We start from the raw sequence: 21,687 nt of genomic DNA, 5'->3' as shown, positions 1-21,687 counted from the left end.
CCCCCCCACCCCCCCCCCCCCCCACCCCCCCCCCCCCCCACCCCCCCCCCCCCCCACCCCCCCCCCCCCCCACCCCCCCCCCCCCCCACCCCCCCCCCCCCCCACCCCCCCCCCCCCCCACCCCCCCCCCCCCCCACCCCCCCCCCCCCCCACCCCCCCCCCCCCCCACCCCCCCCCCCCCCCACCCCCCCCCCCCCCCACCCCCCCCCCCCCCCACCCCCCCCCCCCCCCACCCCCCCCCCCCCCCACCCCCCCCCCCCCCCACCCCCCCCCCCCCCCACCCCCCCCCCCCCCCACCCCCCCCCCCCCCCACCCCCCCCCCCCCCCACCCCCCCCCCCCCCCACCCCCCCCCCCCCCCACCCCCCCCCCCCCCCACCCCCCCCCCCCCCCACCCCCCCCCCCCCCCACCCCCCCCCCCCCCCACCCCCCCCCCCCCCCACCCCCCCCCCCCCCCACCCCCCCCCCCCCCCACCCCCCCCCCCCCCCACCCCCCCCCCCCCCCACCCCCCCCCCCCCCCACCCCCCCCCCCCCCCACCCCCCCCCCCCCCCACCCCCCCCCCCCCCCACCCCCCCCCCCCCCCACCCCCCCCCCCCCCCACCCCCCCCCCCCCCCACCCCCCCCCCCCCCCACCCCCCCCCCCCCCCACCCCCCCCCCCCCCCACCCCCCCCCCCCCCCACCCCCCCCCCCCCCCACCCCCCCCCCCCCCCACCCCCCCCCCCCCCCACCCCCCCCCCCCCCCACCCCCCCCCCCCCCCACCCCCCCCCCCCCCCACCCCCCCCCCCCCCCACCCCCCCCCCCCCCCACCCCCCCCCCCCCCCACCCCCCCCCCCCCCCACCCCCCCCCCCCCCCACCCCCCCCCCCCCCCACCCCCCCCCCCCCCCACCCCCCCCCCCCCCCACCCCCCCCCCCCCCCACCCCCCCCCCCCCCCACCCCCCCCCCCCCCCACCCCCCCCCCCCCCCACCCCCCCCCCCCCCCACCCCCCCCCCCCCCCACCCCCCCCCCCCCCCACCCCCCCCCCCCCCCACCCCCCCCCCCCCCCACCCCCCCCCCCCCCCACCCCCCCCCCCCCCCACCCCCCCCCCCCCCCACCCCCCCCCCCCCCCACCCCCCCCCCCCCCCACCCCCCCCCCCCCCCACCCCCCCCCCCCCCCACCCCCCCCCCCCCCCACCCCCCCCCCCCCCCACCCCCCCCCCCCCCCACCCCCCCCCCCCCCCACCCCCCCCCCCCCCCACCCCCCCCCCCCCCCACCCCCCCCCCCCCCCACCCCCCCCCCCCCCCACCCCCCCCCCCCCCCACCCCCCCCCCCCCCCACCCCCCCCCCCCCCCACCCCCCCCCCCCCCCACCCCCCCCCCCCCCCACCCCCCCCCCCCCCCACCCCCCCCCCCCCCCACCATAATAATAAAATTTTGATTTGGTATACCGCTCTACACCCAAAGGGCTCTGAGCGGTGTACAACAAGCATAAAACAAGGAACATAATCAAATAATACATTAAAACCAATAATTCACTAAAAACCCAGTAGCAACAATTCCCCATATATATTTATGTGACAGCATCCGGTCCTACTCTCGGGAGGGGACCAACAGGTTGTCAAAGATGGCATAACCAGATGGGGGCATCAAGAAGCCAGTCAGGAAATGCAGAAGGCCAAACTAATCCCAGGGGCCCCCAGGCATTCTTCTCTTTTTCTGAACCAGCCACACAAGTCAAAACAAAGGTTTCAATCCACATTCATTTCAATAACATAAATATAATTAAATAAAAAAGTTTGCACATAGGGCATGCCACAGCTCTTACCTTGCTATTGACGCAGTACGGATGGTAACACTGAGAGCACTGAGAACAAGCCAGGAGATGTCCCTCAGTGCCACGGCCAAAGCTACCGCAGACGACACACATGTCCTGCCAAGGAGAGAGAAAGACGTTTGCAAGAAGCAAGGAAAAACTAGCAGAGCGCAGTCCGATTGATTACTATTGTTTTCACATTGAGTCTTGATCTCTATTCTGCTGAGTAGCCTTGAAGTTTCTTAAAGAGGTTGGCACTTATCTAGATTCCGACTAGCCTTGCTTTATTGCTTGTTTTGCATACTCAATTGTACACTTGTGCATATGTTGATATTGTCACTTACAATAAATCATTTCACTCAAGTGGGAGGTATCTATTTTTAAAGCAGTTGTTTTAGCCTAGTTGGTACATATTATCTTGCTTACCCTGTGGTTGTGTGCTTTCCCCTTTTACTCATTATGGAGGAGTGAGAAAGAAGCATCACGAAAGACCTTGCGAAGTGGAGGCCAGAAAGAGTTTCTCCCATCCTGTCTTATTTATTACATTAATTATCCACCCACTCTGCAGTCATTGGGCATTTTACAGGAACACAACAACAAACAACAACAACAACAACACCTTTTATTGGCATAAAGGTAAGTTAAATTAACATAAAACTACCCGCTTAGTCAATGTGGGTAGGAAAAGTAAAATATAAAAGCTGTTTATAATTAATTGAGCGTATAAATTAATCAGAAGTGACTGTGAAGTTATGGATCTTCATTGCCCTTATTAAAAATGCAGCAACATCTGTAGTTAACTGAGAGTTTTTCTCATGGAGCAAGTATTTAATTTTTCCTTTGTCAGAAGTCATTAAAGCTTCGTTCAGATGGGGTTTTATGAACAGGTCTCTTAAGGATGTGTAAAAGTCACAATATAAGAATACATGTTCGATGGTCTCTATATATCCCTGCCGAGCGGGGACTGAGAGTCAAACAGTGCATAGCGGATGAGCGAATCTTCCATAGCCAGGTGATCAGTGGAAGTCCTGTTGAAGTCACAAGCATAAAGGCATGCTGGGAGCATGGAGAAGTGAGAGTTGAAAACTACGCTGGAAGAATCCCAGGTCCTGAGGGAACACTGAATATCAATGGGGAACAAGGTCTCAGTGCATGAGCAAATATTAACGGTTTCTCCATATCAACCAGTCTTTGCTTTATTGTTGCAAATTCTGTACCGTTCATTAGAATTACCTAACGTGTCCAAAGAGATTCCAAGGGAACACAACAAAAACTCAGGGCTGCCAAACAACAAAATATTTTTATACACACTCTGGTGTGGTTTTTATCTGATGGAAAGTTTACATACTTTGATGGAAATGACCTTTCAAGGGTTTTGAATAGGGCAGTTTCTTTTAAGTATGAGAATCCCTGTGATAATAAAGCCAGCTCTTGTAGCCAGAAGGAAAGGCCATTCCAGGCATCAATAAAAAGCACAAAAACATGCTGTCTGGAGTGCATGTGTACATACACAATTCCAAAAGCAAACTCAGACTGCAAATACGGGGAAGAATCTGGCTTGGAAAGATGCACCAATATTATCTGCTCCAGCAGCTGCATTAGAAACAGCCAGACTATCACCTGAAGAAGGAAACTGCTAACAATTGTAAGTTTTGAAGCCTTCATTCAGGGGAAGGCATACAATACCCATCCTACACTCTGAGATTGTGGTAAAGGGCAGGGAATATATCTAAATAAATAAATACGTGGCTTCTCATCAGCCCCAATTAAACAGACAAAATTCTAATCTGTGGTACAGTTTAATCCACAATTAATCAGTGCCATTAAACAACAACAACAACAACAACAACAACAACAACAACAACAACAACAATATATTGTCGAAAGCTTTCACAGCCGGAATCACTAGGGCAGTGATGGCGAACCTTTTTGAGACCGAGTGCCAGGGGTGGAGCAAAGGGAAACTGCACCTGAGGCACACATGTGCCCTGCATCCCTGCCATGCTGCAGCCTTCCTGAAATGCCCCAGAATGCCCTGAAACACCCCCACTACGACCCCGTAACAGGCCTAGCCATGCCCCCCCCCGGGGCGCGCGTCCAGTGCATCACGCCCCCTTTGTCCCCTTGGTGCTATGCCACTGCCAAGTGCCCAAACTGGGGCGACGGCACACATGCCCACAAAAGGGCTCTGAGTGCCACCTCTGGCATGCGTGCCATAGGTTCGCCACCACTGCACTAGGGTGTTGTGGGTTTTCCGGGTTGTATGGCCGTGTTCCGGTAGCATTTTCTCCTAACGTTTTGCCTGCATCTGTGGCTGGCATCTTCAGAGGATCTTCAGAAGATGCCAGCCACAGATGCAGGCGAAACATCAGGAGAAAATGCTGCTAGAACATGGCCACACAACCAGGAAAACCCACAACACCCAAAAATAATAGCACATTGATCGGAGCATGCCACCCTAATACCCACCTGCATCAGCACAAACTTGTCGGTGTTGGAGAAGAGGACCACGGTGTTTTGCATGGTGTCGTCATCGTCGTCGTCGTCGTCTTTACATGGGGAGCCGTCAATGTCAGCAAGCTTAGGGAAGGGGCAAGCAAATGGAACAAAGTAAGCCCGCATTCTAGAGTTCTGGAAACTCCCAAACCGTCAGCCAGCTAAGTATGCACAGGAGAAATCACCGTTGCAACAATGGCCGGCTTTCACAGATCACACGGCTCGTACCTCTTCTCCTGGCCCCCTCAAAGTACGCTGCCTAAACTAGTTCTTGGGGCACTGAAGGAGACCTCTTCGTAGTATTACAACAACCAAGAAAACTGCAGCAGATTTTAAAAGCCCAGCTGCTTTGGAACACTTACAAAGGAGCAAAGCCTCATTGAAGAAGAGCAGGTTGGATTTATACCGCTTTTCTCATCTGCAAGGAGTCTTCAAAGCGGCTTACAAACTCCTTCCCTTCCTCTCCCCACAACAGCCACACTGTGAGGTAGACGGGGCTGAGACAGTTGGGAGAGAACTGTGACTGGCCCATGGCCACCAAGCAGGCTTCATGTGCAGGAGCTGGGAAACAAATCTGGTTCACTAGATATGAGTCCACTGCTCATGTGGAGGAGTGGGGAAATCAAACCCGGTTCTCAAGATTAGAGTCCACCTGCTCTTAGCCACTACCCCACGGTGGTTCATGGTGGAATGGAGACCCATATTGTGTACCAAGAACCTTGTATGTAACTTTTCTAAATAAACAAATACAGCAAATCTACAAAAATCTACAAAACTGAAAACAACAGGGCATGCCTCACCAGCAACATCAAGTAAAACTAAAATAACAGTAATGGGGTTGGGGGGGGGGGGGCGACAACCAGCAAGGCTTATTTTCATTTTTCTATACCTAAGCCACACAAACCTAGATGGACATGCTCTAGTCCAGTGGCGGCGAACCTATGGCACTCCAGATGTTCATGGACAGCAATTCCTATCAGCCCCTGCCAGCATGGCCAATTGGCCATGCTACCCTGTTTCCCCGAATATAAGACATCCCCAAAAATAAGACGTAGTAGAGGTTTTGCTGAAGTGCGAAATATAAGGCATCCTCCGAAAGTAAGACGTAGCAAAGTTTTTGTTTGGAAGCATGTCCGACGAACAGAACACAGAAAAATAAGACATCCCCTGAAAATAAGACATAGCGCATCTTTGGGAGCAAAAATTAATATAAGACACTGTCTTATTTTCAGGGAAACACGGTAGCAGGGGCTGATGGGAATTGTAGTTCATGAACATCTGGAGTGCCATAGGTTCATCACCACAGCTCTAGTCAGTATTCTATTGTCAGCACATCACAGCTCCTCATTCCCCGGGAACCTCTCACTTCCACCCCGCCCCAAATATTCTCCTGCCTGCTGAAACTGTCCTTACCGCCAGCGTCTCAATTGAAGAAGTGGTGGATTTCAACCGTGAGCGGCCCCGCCCCCGACCTCCATGAGACCCTCCCCGAGGCCTTCTCCTCCCAGGAAAACTGCTGCTGCGACCCTACGGTCAGAGTAAAGAGAAAATATATTTGCGGGGACGTGCACACATTCTCCGTTCCGTCGTTCCCCGTCCGCTACTCCCACTACTGACGAAGGGTAGGGGGTCGTTCAATGTGGAAAAGCAGTCTTGTCAAGCAAAAGCAAAAAAAATCAACAAGTCGGGGCATCCCCGGTTACCTGCTTGACACGGGAACGGGCTGGGGAGCTGCGCCGCCGTCCCTTTTCGCCCTCGATTTTTATGTCAAAGAGTAAGGAGTCGTCCATCTCGACCAGAGCCAAGGAGGATCCGTCGTCCTTTTGCAGGCTGACATCTGTGGAGGTCAAGCCGGCCATTTCCATGGAGAACGAGCCCCCGCCTTCATGATAAGGGGAAGCAAACGGGAGCTCTGAGCCCGGGAAGCTGCTGGCGCTGGTGTCGCCCTGGCTCAGGTTTGAGATCTCGTTAACGATATCTGACTTAACCAAGAGGTGGGGCCTCAAGGGGGGTAGGACCGGCCCCACCTCCTCCTCTCCCCCTGCCCCTCCCTCCAGCGGGTTGGTGGCGCCATAGGCCTCTAACAGGGTGGATGTGCTGCCCAGCAGTTCCGCCTCCACCGGTGAGGGACAGTGCTTGGATTCCCCGGCAAAGCTGAGGGGAATCTCGTTGGGCTCCGGCCCCGCTGCAGCGTGTCCTTCTTCTAGTGCCTCCTCCTCACTCAGCTGTGGGGAGAATCTTCCCTCAAGCTCCATCTTCGGTGCCACTGCCTCCTCTTCCTCCTCTTCTTGGCCGGCCTGGACTCCGTTGTCGCCCAGGTGACCTGGGATCAGCCCTTCAGCGCTGGTATCCATGGGCTCCTCACCGGCCTCTCCTTCAGGAGTTTCAGGGGAACCGGTTTTGAAGGAGGAAGGCTGAGGGCTTGTGGGAGATGAGGTCTCAGCTGGCTGGGCTGATGGTTCTGTCTCAATATGGCTCTCTGTGGGTCCCTGCTCGTCAGGCAGCGACTCAAAGGCTGGATGCTCTTTGGCACCTGGGGTTGACTCCTCGAATTGAGTGGGCGAGACAGGGTCTGAGGAGAGGACAGAGATAAGGGAGAACAGACATCTTGTCACTGCAGAACAGCTTCACCCCATACCTGGCAGTCCACTTGAAAGCTCTCAACCTGTTCGAAACTTGCTTGAGAGACTAGTATGTAATATATAATACTATTACCATGTACTGATACGTGGGTATGGTCACCTGAGGTTGCATATTGGGTAAAGCCAATTAAGTGTATTAAGCCAAACTGAGAGCAAAATTTCGCAAAGTCAACCCCCGCCACGTTAAGTCAGAAGATCTTTTGGTGTTCTGGTTAAGAAAAAATACCATGGGCAGTTCTCTATGTCCAGCCCTACCAACTTCTGGAGGAACAGCTTGACCCTATATTGCCTGCGGAGGAAACTCAGACAAGGCTGCAAAAGGCCTTTCTCAGTAAACAAGACAAGGCCTGTTCTCAGTAAAAACTGCCTGATGGGAACTATACTTCCCAGGAGACCTTGTGAGCCCCAAGGTCTCCTGGGAACTGTAGTTCCTCAGGCCGTTTTTACTGCGAACAGGCCTTTTGCAGCCTGAAAAAGTTCTCAAAAAGGAAAGGAACTAAGGTAAGTGTGGGAAGGGTGGGAAGCCTAAAAAATGCACTCTCTGCAAGCCAAAAACGGAAAAACACTGAAAATACAAAAAATCCCACAAACCTGCAGTGTTTGCGCCCCCAATAAGGGGGCGCCCTGGGCAACTGCCCACTTTGCCCAATGGGAGGAACGCCTCTGCTACCGATGTTTGAATAGTATTTTAATGAGGGGGGTGCCGCGCGTGGGGCGGGGAAAGGGGGAGGGGCCTGGGGGTGATTTTCTGCACCCACCAGGCGTGCGCCCAGTGCACAGCACGCCCCCTTGTAGCTTCGCCACTGTGTACTTGCCATCTTGGGTTTTTTAACGATACACACGCTTGGGATTTTATGGGCTAGTTAAACTATTTTTAAATATGTTTCTACGCCACACTGAGTCCGGCTCTGGGTCAGGATATAAATGTAATATAATAAAATAAATAAAATAAATAAATCTCAAGAGGAGGGAACTATTCCGAGGCATGTGGAAAGGGCAGAGCACAAGGATCGCAGCCCAAACAGACAGCATGATGTAGCTGTCCAGAGTGCCAGATGAGGATCTAGCAAACCCATATTCAAAACTCCCACCTCTGGTATGGAAATCTGCTGGGTGACCTGGGCCAGTCAAATTTTCTCAGCCCAATCAACCCCCGCAGGGTGGTGGTCGTGAGGATAAAATGGACGAGGGGAGAAAGGATGATGTTATCTCCAGTGGCGTATCTACAACGGGAATGGGGGGGATCAAATGTCCCCGAGCGCAATGGGGGGGGCAAAATCGCCCTCAACCCCCTCTTCCCCTGCACCGACTCTGTTTGGAAGCAGGCCCTGGGCTGACCTGCTGCCACAGCGCCCATTGGAGCCACCCTCCCCCCCCCTTGGCCTCTCTGCAAGCCACTGCGGTGCCTGTCCAAGCCACCCTCAAGCCCAGCCCCCAAGCATAGGGGGGGCCCGGAACAGGCGTTGAACCCGGGCGCCATTTGCCCCCGATACGTCTCTGGTTATCTCCCCCTTGGGGAGATCTGTGGGTTACAAAGAAATAAAAACATGGAGGCTCAAAATGGAGCAAAATGATGCACTCACTCCACAATTCATTCAATGGGGTAATAACAAGGGACATACTGAAGGCTGTGCATGCAGCTCTAACCACACCGCTGACTCTGCCAATGTGTCAAGCTGCTGCTTCTCATTGAGGTGACAGAATGGACTGTACCACTTCAGATTGTAGAGGAGGGACTATATTATTTAAGTTCCCCAACATTTCCTGTGTGGATAACTAGCATAGAAGAACCGCTTCTCTGATGCTGTAATTTAAAAAAAAAATTACTGGGAGTGTTTACAAAGGGAGCATCACAATCATAAGCCCTCTCCTCAGTTGAGGTACAAGATGATACAGTCCAATTCCACCCCTCATTTTGCTGCTTGGGTAAACCAAGCTGGATTTAGAAATGGAAAGAAGGAGAAAGGATGTTTTCAGAGAAAACAAGCTCTGGAGCAGCACAGTTGGGGAGAGAAGATAGTGGCTCCTCCTACCGGAAAGGAGGAACGTTATCTGCTTTGAATGACATTACCTTGCTTGCTGAACAAACGAGATGAGTTATTCAATCAAGACACCCCTTTCAATCAAGAAAGAACACACTCTTCCTCCAGCATATGAGTCCCAAACCTCACCTTTGAAGGTCATCTACCGCACATGCGGGACACAGGAAGCCTTTCTATTTATTTATTTATTTATTATTTGAATTTTTATACCGCCCCATCCCCAGGGGCTCTGGGCGGTGTACAACAAAACTAATACAACGAAATCAGGAGCGAATAATAATTAAAACAACAACAATCCATAAGGCTCCATCATTAAAACATACTAAAACATACTAAATTTTTGTTAAAACAGCGGTGATCATAATAAAAGGCGCCCGGTAAATCCTTACTCTTAAAACCCTCCCCTAGGGAGTAGCCGGACTCCTCCATAGGAGGGATGAAGATGCAGGTGTAAACGAAAGCAGGGGAGCCATACTCAGCCGGGTTGAGTTACTCCAAAGGCCCGGCCCGGAACAACTCCCAGTCTTACAGGCCCTCCTTGTGAACTCACCAAGATCCCGCAGGGCCCAGACAGCTGGAGGGAGAGTGTTCCACCAGGCCAGGGCCAGGGCCGTAAAGGTTCTGGCCCGCGTGGAGGCCTGCCGCATCATAGAGGGGCCAGGGACCACCAGTAAGTTTGCCTCAGCTGAACGTAGAGGACGAGTGGGGGCATATGGGGTAATGCAGTCCCTAAGATACGAGGGTCCCAGGCCGCGTAAGGCCTTAAAGGTCAGAACCCACACCTTGAAAATGATTCAGAATTCCACCGGAAGCCAATGCAACTGGCGCAACACAGGCTGAATGTGATCACAGAAGGCGCCCCCTGTGAGCAAACGTGCCGCCGCATGTTGGACCAGTTTCAATTTCTGAATCAAACGCAAGGGGAGCAAATGTAACTGGCTAATGTTTTCAACATAATACTGCCAGCACAACTCTTGTCCAGGAAAGAACTTACATTCTCCAAATGCAGCACAAGCCTATAGGATTTCAGAGGATAATGGCCGCAGGTTGATTTCTAGGGCTGAAGGGGTTGGTAGAAGCAGAATTATGAAGGCAAAGAAACGGTGCTGAGGGAAATGAATTATTGAAAAAATTTTACAACTCATATTTATTCGATTTCTTAACCGCTCTACCCCCGAAGGGCTCAGCTTATGCATGCATGCATGCATGCAGCGTAAGCATGCAGCTTTGTCAGGGGGAATCTTTCCGATTCTTTTTAGTAACGTTCCCATGCGTGCATTAAGGCAAAAGTGACTCGCTTTTGCTTGAATGCAGGGATGGGGATGTTACTAAAAAGAATCGGAAAGATTCCCCCTGACAAAGTTGCACACTTAAACCAAAAATTATTGAAGAATTCGGTTTCCCTCTGCATTGTTTGTTTCCTTGCCTTCGGTTTGCCATGATGCAGCCCCTGTATCGTCTTCAGGAGCAGAATTATTCCACCACTGCCCCCACCAAAAATTTTAAAAACAGCTCAAAAAACAACACAGCTGGCAGAATTCACTTTTTGCTCCTAGATGCCGAAATTACAATTAGACACAGTATTTCAGCTCCTTTTACCAGGTATGTCCAGTCGTACCTGAACCCAACTATTATACTCTCCAGTTAGGGGAACAAATGGCCAGTCCTTTAAAAACTGAATGGCGGGAAGCACTGACTCCATATACATAGATCACATGTCAAATTATTGAGGTGGGGGGGGAGACGAGAAACAGAGGAACCACCTCCATGTCATCTTTGCAAGCAGTCAAAAGCGTTTTCCTGGTGATGGCTGAAAATCATACACCATACCAACAATAGCCTAACCCAGCAAAGCAAATCTTACACTCTGAGCTCATCAAGCAAACTGGCACAAAACTATATATTTTTGTACAACTTATTTGGGTTTTTACTTTGCCTTACTGTTGCCCTTTGGCACTGCCTGGGATATAACCATTGACCAGAAGAAGAAGAAGAAGAAGAAGAGTTTGGATTTATATCCCCCCTTTCTCTCCTGCAGGAGACTCAAAGGGGCTTACAACCTCCTTGCCCTTCCACCCTCACAACAAACACCCTGTGAGGTAGGTGGGGCTGAGAGAGCTCCGAGAAGCTGTGATGGCCCCAAGGTCACCCAGCTGGCGTGTGTGGGAGTGTACAGGCTAATCTGAATTCCCCAGATAAGCCTCCACAGCTCAGGTGGCAGAGCTGGGAATCAAACCCGGTTCCTCCAGATTAGATACACGAGCTCTTAACCTCCTACGCCACTGCTGCTCACCTGTGATGGCAAACCTTTTCGAGACTGAGTGCCCAAATTGCAACCCAAAACCCACTTATTTATAGCAAAGTGCCAACACGGCAATTTAACCTGAATACTGAGGTTTTACTTTAAGAAAAAACAGTTGGCTCCGAGGCGCATGTTACTCGGGAGAAAGCTGGGAGAAGCAACCGTGCAACGCTTCGAATGGGTGAATCATGACCCGAGGAGGGTTTATTCAGAAGCAAGCCCCTTGCCAGCAACCGAGCTTACTCCCAGGTAAAGGATCATGCCCAGGCCAGCCTAGGGGTGTGTGTGTGTGTGGGGGGGGTGATTTTCCACCCCACCCCCACATGATGAACTCTGTGCACGTGTGCCCACAGAAAGGGCTCTGAGTGCCACCTCTGGCACCCGTGCCATAGATTCGCCACCGCTGCCATAGACTCACCTGGTGGTACCGGAGGAGGGGGTGCTGGCGAGGGGGCATTTTCAGGCTCCACCACTGTCTCCACTTCCATTTGTTCCTGCCCTGCCGGGGCCTCTGGGTCCATGCCGAACACCTCCAGAGGTTTGTCTCCACCTGGTGCAGAAATTCAGACAATGGGGCAGCTCATTAAAAAAAGACAAACACATTAATCCACTCTATAGTCCAAGGGCCTCCATTTAGTTAAGCCTATGGGGACTTCCGGAACTCTGACAACACGGGATGCTGCCACGGGTGGGGCAGCCAATCCCCAAATGGCTGCCTTTGAGTCTAGAAACAATGCCAAAATGTTGGAAGGTTCCAAGCCAAGTGTCCTGCAACGATGGAGGCAGCCGGGACAGAAGGGTGCTCTCTGAAGACACAAAGATGACGCTTCCTTTGCTCTTTTGGAGCACTTCCTACAGGGAGGTTGAAGTAACGCAGGGCAGGCTCTTTTCTTTGAGGAAGAACGAAGCGAGCACCAGCAAACCCACTGGCAGGCACCAGACTGGAATCACTCACTCAAAACAATATTTGTTTATTTTTATTTTTTAATTTATATCCCGCCCTTCCCAATAGGGCTCAGGGCGGCGAACAACATAAATCAGATAAAACAGTACAATAAAACAATGTAAACATTCAGCCGCAGCAGTTAAAACTTACAACAATAAAAGCAATAAGATAAACAGATGGCGATAAAACCCTTAAAAGACACCCAATGGATGATCACGATGTTCCAATCAGGCCGGCTGGCAAGATCTAAAAGCCTGGTGGAAGAACTTGGTCTTACAGGCCCTGCGGAACTCCCCAATGTCCCGCAGGGCCCTGATCTCGGGTGGGAGCTCATTCCACCAGGTGGGGACCAGGGGGCTGGGGGGACACCTCATTTCACCAGGTGGGGACCAGGGGGCTGGGGGGGCCACCTCATTCCACCAGGTGGGGACCAGGGTGCTGGGGGGGCCACCTCATTCCACCAGGTGGGGGCCAGCCGGACCTCTCTACAGCATATCCACAGCATATCCCCATAAAAAGTAAAGGAAGGCTCCTGTGCAAGCACCAGGTCAATGCTGATCCACGGGGTGCCTTCACTTCACAAGGTTGACAAGGCAAATCCTGTTTATGGGGTGGTTTGCCTTCCCTGGTTGCTTACACTTTACCCCCTGAAAGCTGGGTGCTCGTTTTACCGAACTCGGAAGGGTGGAAGGACAAGTCAACCTTGAGTCAGCTACCTGAAATCGACTTCTGTCGAGATCAAGCTCAAGTCGTGAGCGAAGCTTCGACTGCGGTAGTGCCGCTTGGCATTCTGTGCCACAAGGCTCTTGAACATTCCCATACCTGAGTCTTTTCTCCCCCGCACCCCCACCACTGGACAACAAGAAAGCATAGGGGTGGCAAGAACCCCCCACAGAGGATCTTTCACTCTGCCTTTTGTCTATTCACTCCTAACCTTGCTCTTCTACAAAGAGGGCATTTTGTAGTACAGTGGAACCTCGGTCTTCGTTGGTAATCCATCCGAAAAGAATCGATGAAAACCGAAACCCATGAAAACCGAGGCAACCTTTTCCATAGGAATCAATGTAAATCCAATTAATCAGTTCTAGGCACTCCAAAAAGCATACCAAAATACATTTTTGGTGAGTAAACATAGTGTTTGTTTGTTACTGAAAACAGTAACAAACACTAACACTAGGACCAGCTTCAGAGCCAGTGGACCAATGTCGCGCCAGAAAGCTGCCCAAAGAGGTCTGTTTCTGACGCCACTTTAAGATGTGTCTGAAATGGGGCAAGACATTGGCATTAAACAAGTTGCAGACACGGCCTGCAACAGCTCTGTCCGGGTGATTTTTCTCCACAAACCCCTGCACCTGACTGCAAATCGATGAAAACCGAGGCAGCTCTGTCCGGGTGATTTTTCTCCACAAACCCCTGCACCTGACTGCAAATCGATGAAAACCGAGGCAAATCAATGAAAACCGAGACAAATTTTTCACTGAAAAAACCAATGAAAACCGAAGGCAATGAAAACCGAAGGCAATGAAAACCGAAGGCAATGAAAACCGAGGTTTCACTGAATTTATAAAAAGACAAACGAAGCTCATTTGCGCTACACTGGATACCCCATTTGCTCAGCTTCAGCATTATAGCCCACCTCTGCCTGGTAATTCCCGAAGCCTAAAGAAAGCCCAAAATATTCTGAGAGACCCGTCTCATCCAGCACACTCTCTTCTTTTTGAACTGTTACCATCTGGCAGACGATGCAGGTCTATCAAAACTAGGACAAAGAGGCTTAGAGACAGCTTCTACTCTAGAGCTGTGGCGATGCTGAACTCCGTGGCTTCGTGTTGATGTGTTTGGGGCTGTGTAGGGATGGGTGGAGGAAGGGGAAAGTGAGGATGGGGTATGAGTCTGAAATTGTGTGCATCGAGGAATGCTGCTGTAAATTTCGTTGTGCGTGCACAATGACAATAAAAAATGCTTATGCTTATGCTTAATTCTTGTTAAAGCAATGGGAATCAGTGATAGAAGCACAGAGAACTGCCAGTTCTTCACGCCTTAAATGAGATGATGAAAGTGTATGCAGGGGATCCTTTCCCTCTTCACGAGTCCCTGATGCCTGCCTTTTGAGAGCCAGAGTGGCGTAATGGTTAAGAGCGGTGGACTCCAAGCTGGAGAACCGGATTTGTTTCCCCACTCCTCCACATGAAGCCTGCTGGGTGATCGTAAACTAGTCACAGGTCTCTCAGAACTCTCTTAGCCCCAACAAGGTGTCTGTTGTGGAGAGTGGAAGGGAAGGAGTTTGTAAGCTGCTTTGAGGCACCGTAAGCCTGAGAAAAGCAGGGTATAAATCCAAACTACTTACTGAGATGCACCTCAGTGGCATAGTGGTTAAGAGCTAGTGTACTCTAACCTGGAGGAACTGGGGTTGATTCCCAGCTCTGCCCCTTGAGCTGTGGAGGCTTATCTGGGGAATTCAGATTAGCCTGTGCACTCCAACACACGCCAGCTGGGTGACCTTGGGCTAGTCACGGGTCTTTGGAGCTCTATCAGCCCCACCTACCTCACAGGGTGTTTGTTGTGAGGGGGTGGGGAGGAGATTGTCAGCCTCTTTGAGTCTGCTATAGGAGAGAAAGGGGGGATATAAATCCAACTCTTCTTTTTTTTCTTCTACTGGAAAGTCATGGGAGAGAAAAGGGCGAAGAAGAGAATGAGACCAACTCACCAGTGGGTTTTTCAACACATTCCAATTGGACTTCTTCTTCTTGGTGCAAGCTAGTAGGGCCATCACTGCTTTCTGCTTGTCCAGGGCTGGCCACATGGGCTTCCCCCAGCGGCTCGGGAGATGCCGGTGTGTCCGGTACGGGGCATGTATTCTTCAGAGGACTGTTTGCTGGGGGCACGTTTCTGAGATAGTAAAGACAGAGAAATGGAAACGCATTTGAGACACGCAACAAAAAAACCCCCACAGGTTGTCACTGTCAGTACTTTTCAGTGTTTGCACTTTGCGTACGTTATCGCAATAGCTTTATAACCAATTTTGGAAGTACTGCGACAGAGAAAAGAAACACTAACAACCAAGGCTAACTATCAACTTCAGAACATCAATCAAAACCAGTTATGTAGGCTGTGGGGCACACCTCAAGGTTCTAAGCGGAATAGATTGGTAGGGGAAGGGGGATGAGAACCAGAAACTAAAATCCAAATCCAAAACCTTTATTAGGCATAAAACCGGAGTGTGACATGAATTCCAAATACAATAAAAAGATCATCATTGCACAACTTGCAGTACACAGAGTAAAAATTGTAGCAACAGCTCCAGAGATTTCAGCATTAGAGTTATTTAGAAGCTTAGCCATTTTTATCTTATCGGAAAGGAGCATAAATCCTGTTGGTAATACAGTTCTCAAATCAGTTCTGATGTTGTATTTTGAACAGTGAAGCAGAATATGAGAAGGTGTATTAGGACAGAAACGACAGCAACGCTCATTTTGTGGGATATTAGAGAAGCGACCTTGAAGATGTACTGACGGGAAAGAGTTACACCTTGCTCTAGTCATGACCCATCTGCAATTGTAATTAACAAGATGTTCCAGGTATATAGCAGGGCTAGATTTCGGAGGGATAAAAACTAAAATCCTTAAGAGAAGTATAGACCCCAGTCCAAGAAAGACCTGCTCCATCTGCTCCAAAGACACCTTTATGGGAGGTCCAGCATTTTATTCTCCTTCACCCAAAAGGCAACACTCGGTGACAAGATGTTTTCCAGCAATGGACTTATACCCATGCATGGTTCAGCGACCTCTCTCTAACCATGCAGCCTATTACAGCGCTCTCTGCCGTTCAGCAGAGATGAAGATATAGATTTGTCATGTCTAAATAAAAAGGTAGAAGGCATTCGACAAGTGGTGGCTTGACAAATATCCACCGAAGAAGCTTTTGGGAGAAAACGCCACTTTGACAACGGCTCCGGCCAATAGAATGAGTTAGAATTAGAGAAAGAAAATAAATACTACAAGGATTCCAAAGCCACAACAATTGTATTTCTTAGAAATTCCAGGCAGAAAGCAAGAAGACCCAAGTGATCTGGATCCTCAAAGGCCATAGACAAGGGCTCATCAAATTAGTATAGTCCTTTTGAACTTCTGACGAAATCAATTCTTGAGATCTTGGATGCAGTGTGTAACAGACGTCCCTCTGTGATGCACCTCTGAAGATGCCAGCCACAGATGCAGGCGAAACGTTAGGAACGAGATCCACCAGACCACGGCCACACAGCCTGGAAAATCCACCAGAACCAGTTGAATCCGGCTGTGAAAGCCTTCGACAATACAAGGAAATCTATCTTTACAGCCATATCACCACAATTAACAGTGTCATACTCCTTCCTGACAAAATCCTTCAGGTAGAAGTCACAGCTTCAGAGATGGAAAACACCAGGAGACTTCACAAATGGAGCCTTGGTGAGCATTCAATACTAACTGGAGATTAAAAAAATAAAGGTTGTTCACTGTGCAAGCACCGGGTCATTACTGACCCATGCAGTGACGTCACATCATGGTGTTTACTAGGCAGACTATGTTTTTGAGTGGTTTGCCACTGCCTTCCCCAGTCATCTATATCTTACCCCCAAGCAAGCTGGGTACTCATCTGGGTACTCATTTTACCAACCTCAGAAGGATACTCATTTTACCAACCTCATCCTACATCCTAGATGTGCGCTCCCAAAGGCACCTGGTGGGCCACTGCGAGTAGCAGAGAGCTGGACTAGATGAACTTTGGTCTGATCCAGCTGGCTTGTTCTTATGTTCTTATGTTCTTATGATAAAAGCTGAGTCAACTTGGAGCCAGCTACCTGAAACCAACTTCCTTCGGGATCAAACGCAGGTCGTGAGCAGAGCTTTGACTGCAGTACTGCAGCTTACCACTCTGTACCACGGGGCTCCTTAACTGGAGAGTCACAGATGGATAGCTGTAGACATGGGAGAAGTAGGTCCCTCCAGGGACCTACAGAACACCTTGAGGAGAAGTCTCCACTAATCAATGTTTTGGTGGCTGCGTCAATCTGTTGATGGGCTGTGATGCCCCCATCTAAGCTGTGCCACAATATACAGAAGGTGGATTATGGACCAGTGAAACTGGCTGCCTGTGACAGCAGACTGTAGCAGCTCATCTTAAGCAGAGATGGATGTTGCAAGAAGGTTCCTTCCGAAGGTATCCCCATGTTTTCCAGCATGGCCATAGGTTTCCAAGTGCAACAGAACTGTGTTCCTAATCAGCTGATTAATCAGCATCAGTGCCGGATTGATGTGAAGAAAAGGAAAAAACCTGCCACCTGAAGGAAAGTCCAATTCTATTCAGATGCCCTCCCCTACTGACCTGCTATCTTCATTGTTACTCACATGCTAATGGGTGGATCCCACTCAACACATGTAAATCTAGCTTGCTAATTGCACCCTTTACCTGTTAACAGACAATGGTTCTTTCCCCCACCCTGGACACTCCAACAGGTATATATACTCCACTTGCTTTCCCACTATCAGATCCTCTGAAGATGCCAGCCACAGTTGCAGGCGAAACGTCAGGAGAAAATGCTGCTGGAACACGGCCATACAGCCTGGAAACCACACAGCACCCCACACAGCACTGTTGGAATGATACTCTTTAATTTTTGTAAATGACTTTCCAAAATGAAGAGTAGCCCATTGAAGATATCTCAAGGAAATCCTTGTCCAGCAGAGTCCAACTGGCCATGCTGGCAGGGGCTGATGGGAATTGTAGTCCATAAAATCTGGAGTGCCAAAGGTTCGCCACCACTGATATGCTCTCTTGGTAGCTTGTGTGGACTCTGCTGGACAAGGATTTCCTTGAGATATCTTCAGTGGGCTACTCTTCATTTTGGAAAGTTCTGCTTCAGGTGGTGACAAAGTTACTGAGAAGATGCCACCTTCTCAAAAAAAAAAAAAAGGTATAGAGAGAAGGAGACCACACCTTGGACCTTATCATGAAACAAGAGGGAGCTTTTCTGAAATGGAATAGGAACTGGGGACTAACGAGTTGGCTACGATTTTGTGAACCCTGACAGCTAATTGATGTAACAAGAAGACTGTGTTTCTATAGGCAGTGCAGATGCCCTGCAGACAAAAACTTCATAAAAGCTCGAGAGGCTGAGACCAGGTCAAGACCAGAACTGTGAACCAGAACTGATACCGTCCACTGGAAAACTGAAAATATTTCTGGGTGGCAGGACTGGCATGTTAAGATGTGACACTCCAGTACAGAGATGTGAAGGCCCAGAAGGAAAAAAATGGAACACAAACATTTTCCCTTCACAATTCCATTATTCCAAGGATGCTTTTACTGGTGGTTCAGTAGAAAAATTGGGAACGCGCGCACACGAGCAGACACGCGCGCGCACACACACACAAAACAAACCCTACGAAACAAGTGAAATGCAAGGCTTTACTCATTCACAGTGTAGAGCATGAAAAATGAGGGAAATCTCCCTGCTAGTTATTTTTTTTATTGACGAATTAGTTTGCAGGACTTTGCTGCAATTCTTGTTTTTCCAATGAAAATGCTGAGGCATAGCAAAAGACTCCTATAAAATATTTTTTCTCCTCTTTTCCAGCAATAGTTTTGCTCACTCAAGATTTACAGCATGCAGAAGTCTGAGAACTTTAAATTTGAGGGAAGTGCGGAAAAAACGACGACGAGGCCTTTTTTTCTCCTTTGGATTGAAATGCATTCACCCAAATGGTATAGTATTTAATTTTTCTTTTGAAGAAGAAGTGTTTGGATTTATATCCCCCCCTTTCTCTCCTGTAGGAGACTCAGAGGGGCTGACAATCTCCTTGCCCTTCCCCCCTCACAACAAACACTCTGTGAGGTGGGTGGGGCTGAGAGAGCTCAGAAGAACTGTGACTAGTCCAAGGTCACCCAGCTGGCATGTGTGGGAGTGCGCAGGCTAATCTGAATTCCCAAGATAAGCCTCCACAGCTCAGGCGGAAGAGCGGGGAATCAAACCCGGTTCCTCCAGATTAGAATGCACCTGCTCTTACCCACTACGCCACTGCTGCTTTTGGGTAACTGGGAAATTTTGGCAAGTGCTGAATGAGCTATGAAGAACTTCTTTCTTCTGGAATGAAGTGTGCTAAGACTACATAGCATGCAACAGCCTGTAACTTTCGCTCAGTGTACTGTTAGGTCTATTTATGAATTCCACAAATATGGCATTACACATTTTAAGGTATAAATTTTGCATTTTATTTTGTTAAAGCAGCAAAGGAGGGTTAGATTTAATAGGGAAGCTAGTGCCACGCACATTTCTCTTTCCCCTGCAATTTCCATCCCCCCAAGAAAGAAAATGGAAAAAAACAGGGCTTTTTTTCTTCAAAATTTTCCTGAAATTTACATTTCTACAGCCACAGTCCTGGACAGTCTGCAAGCCCATCAGCTGGACTACCTGTGTGTTATGAACTTTCATTCCCACTCCTTATATTGGCAGACTTTGAGACATTTCTCAGTGCCAATTACCCTGTTGTCTTTCACAACCAGCGAAAGAAGTCCCAGGCAAGCTTTGAGCTGCCAAGAAGATGAAGCAGTGGAGAGATGTTGAGCTCTGAGGGACAGCCATACAAGGCAAGGCCTAGCTCAGGGGGAGCACAAGGTTCCTGCAGGGCATGGAACCCACCTCCACTCCTGATATACACCTCAGAACAAAGGCACTTGCTCCTGCCCTGGAATTCCCAACCCCTGTGATAGAGGAGAAAGACGGGCAAATATCTCTCGACTCTCCTCAGTAGCAACAGTCAGCTTTGTTTCCTTAGCAGTGAAAAAAAACACACTCAAGGGGGCCACTTATGTCCTTTACGGCTCTGGCCCCTGCCTGGTGGAATGCTCTACCTCCAGCTGTCCGGGCCCTGCGGGACCTTGGTGAGTTCCACAGGGCCTGCAAGACAGAGCTATTCCACCGGACTTTTGGAGGGGCCAGCCGCGGTTCCATCGCCCCCCACTGAAATAAAAGCTGCCTGTCTGGACCATCTTGGTTGAGCCCTAATTCCATCCTGGGCCCTGCCTACCTCCCCCCCTCCTTTTTTCTTCTTTTGGCCTTTTAGATCGGGCGCCTGTGTGTGTATGTTTTACACAATTTTGTTGTTTTAATCTGTCTATTGTTATTAACTGCTGCTGTGTTTTAACGGATTCAGTTTTATGTTGTATTAAATTGCTGTTGGAAACACCCATGTTGTGAGCCACCTCGAGCCCTTCGGGGATGAGGCGGCCTACAAATTTAATTAATAAATAATAAAATAAATTTGAAATCTCCACATTTTAGTGTGCAAAAACAAAAGCTTTAGAATCACTCCCACCGCTGCCCTGTGTCAATCACTCCCACCGCTGCCCTGTGTCATGAAGAACCCACTGAGTTGAAAGCCGAAATATGAATTCACAGCCCAAAGAACTCACTCTTGGCTGTGCTGTATGGCCTCAGCACCAGCTGCATCCCTGCAACGCCGCTCTTGACATCCTTCGCACAAAGAGTAATTCTCGTACCACTGGCATCCAGGATCCAGCGCGGACGGGCGGAAGCCGCAGTCAGAGCAAACACGACAACTCTGCAAGGGTGGAAATGAGAGGAATTCAGAACAGAAGCAAGGCAGATGTGTAGGTCATTCTGTGAGGTTGTTTGAAGGGCTTTGAGTCCATGTTCTTTTTAATCTTCTACTAAAATATGATATCCCGTTCTTGCCACATTTCATCGTATTGTTTTTAATCAAATTGTCCATTAGCTACAAATTTAATTGCATTTTATTTAGCTTGGACTTGATTTCCACTATTAATAGCTGTTTTTAATTATTTATTAAAATCGAGTTTTGTTATGTTATGTTTTATGGTAAGCCGCTCTGAGCACTTTCGGGGAGGGTGGCATATAAATCAAAATAAATAAATTTTAAAGATAATTTTAATAAAAAAATTTCCACAGAACTCTTATCACATTGAATCAATTAGCAAAAAATTCTAAACAAACCTCTCCGAAATGTTGGAAATGTTCCCAAGCAAATTTGTTCATTTTACCACGTATGGCAGTCGTGTAGAAAGATACATACATTTTGGACAGAGATTGCAGAAGAAATGAAAAAGATTCTTAAACTTAACATGGCTTTAAAACAAGAATTATTTCTGTAGACTATGACAGAGAATAAGTATAGGAACCACAAAGTACTTATGATATATATGGCTATAGTGGCAAGATTTGTGATTGCTCAGAATTGGAAAGGATCCAAACTATCAACAAAAGAAGGATGGAGGGAGAAATCGATAGATTTAGCTGAAATGGTCAAATTAACAAACAGAATAAGAGGACAAAACCCAGACGGGTATCTTAACACCTGGAAACCATTCATTGCCTACCTGATGACATGTAAAGAAGATTTGTTCACAGGAAGTTTTATACATTAGACTCAATTGTAACAGAAATAGAA

At 49.8% G+C, this 21,687-nt stretch overlaps 1 protein-coding gene across 1 annotated transcript in view; it reads right to left on the bottom strand.

Annotated features, from left to right (window-relative positions):
- KMT2D (lysine methyltransferase 2D) overlaps positions 1-21,687 on the bottom strand; it is a 182,646-nt gene that overhangs the window by 125,985 nt on the left and 34,974 nt on the right. The window contains 7 exon segments of the mRNA XM_048487610.1: positions 1,808-1,912; positions 4,265-4,375; positions 5,705-5,818; positions 5,995-6,863; positions 11,696-11,827; positions 14,931-15,112; positions 20,672-20,820. Coding sequence (XP_048343567.1) covers positions 1,808-1,912; positions 4,265-4,375; positions 5,705-5,818; positions 5,995-6,863; positions 11,696-11,827; positions 14,931-15,112; positions 20,672-20,820 — 1,662 coding nt within the window.

This window comes from Sphaerodactylus townsendi, linkage group LG03, assembly GCF_021028975.2.
Source record: "Sphaerodactylus townsendi isolate TG3544 linkage group LG03, MPM_Stown_v2.3, whole genome shotgun sequence".
In the NCBI taxonomy this organism is placed as follows: domain Eukaryota; kingdom Metazoa; phylum Chordata; class Lepidosauria; order Squamata; family Sphaerodactylidae; genus Sphaerodactylus; species Sphaerodactylus townsendi.
Note: the sequence above shows the minus strand (reverse complement) of the source record. Positions and strands in the feature narration are given on the sequence as shown.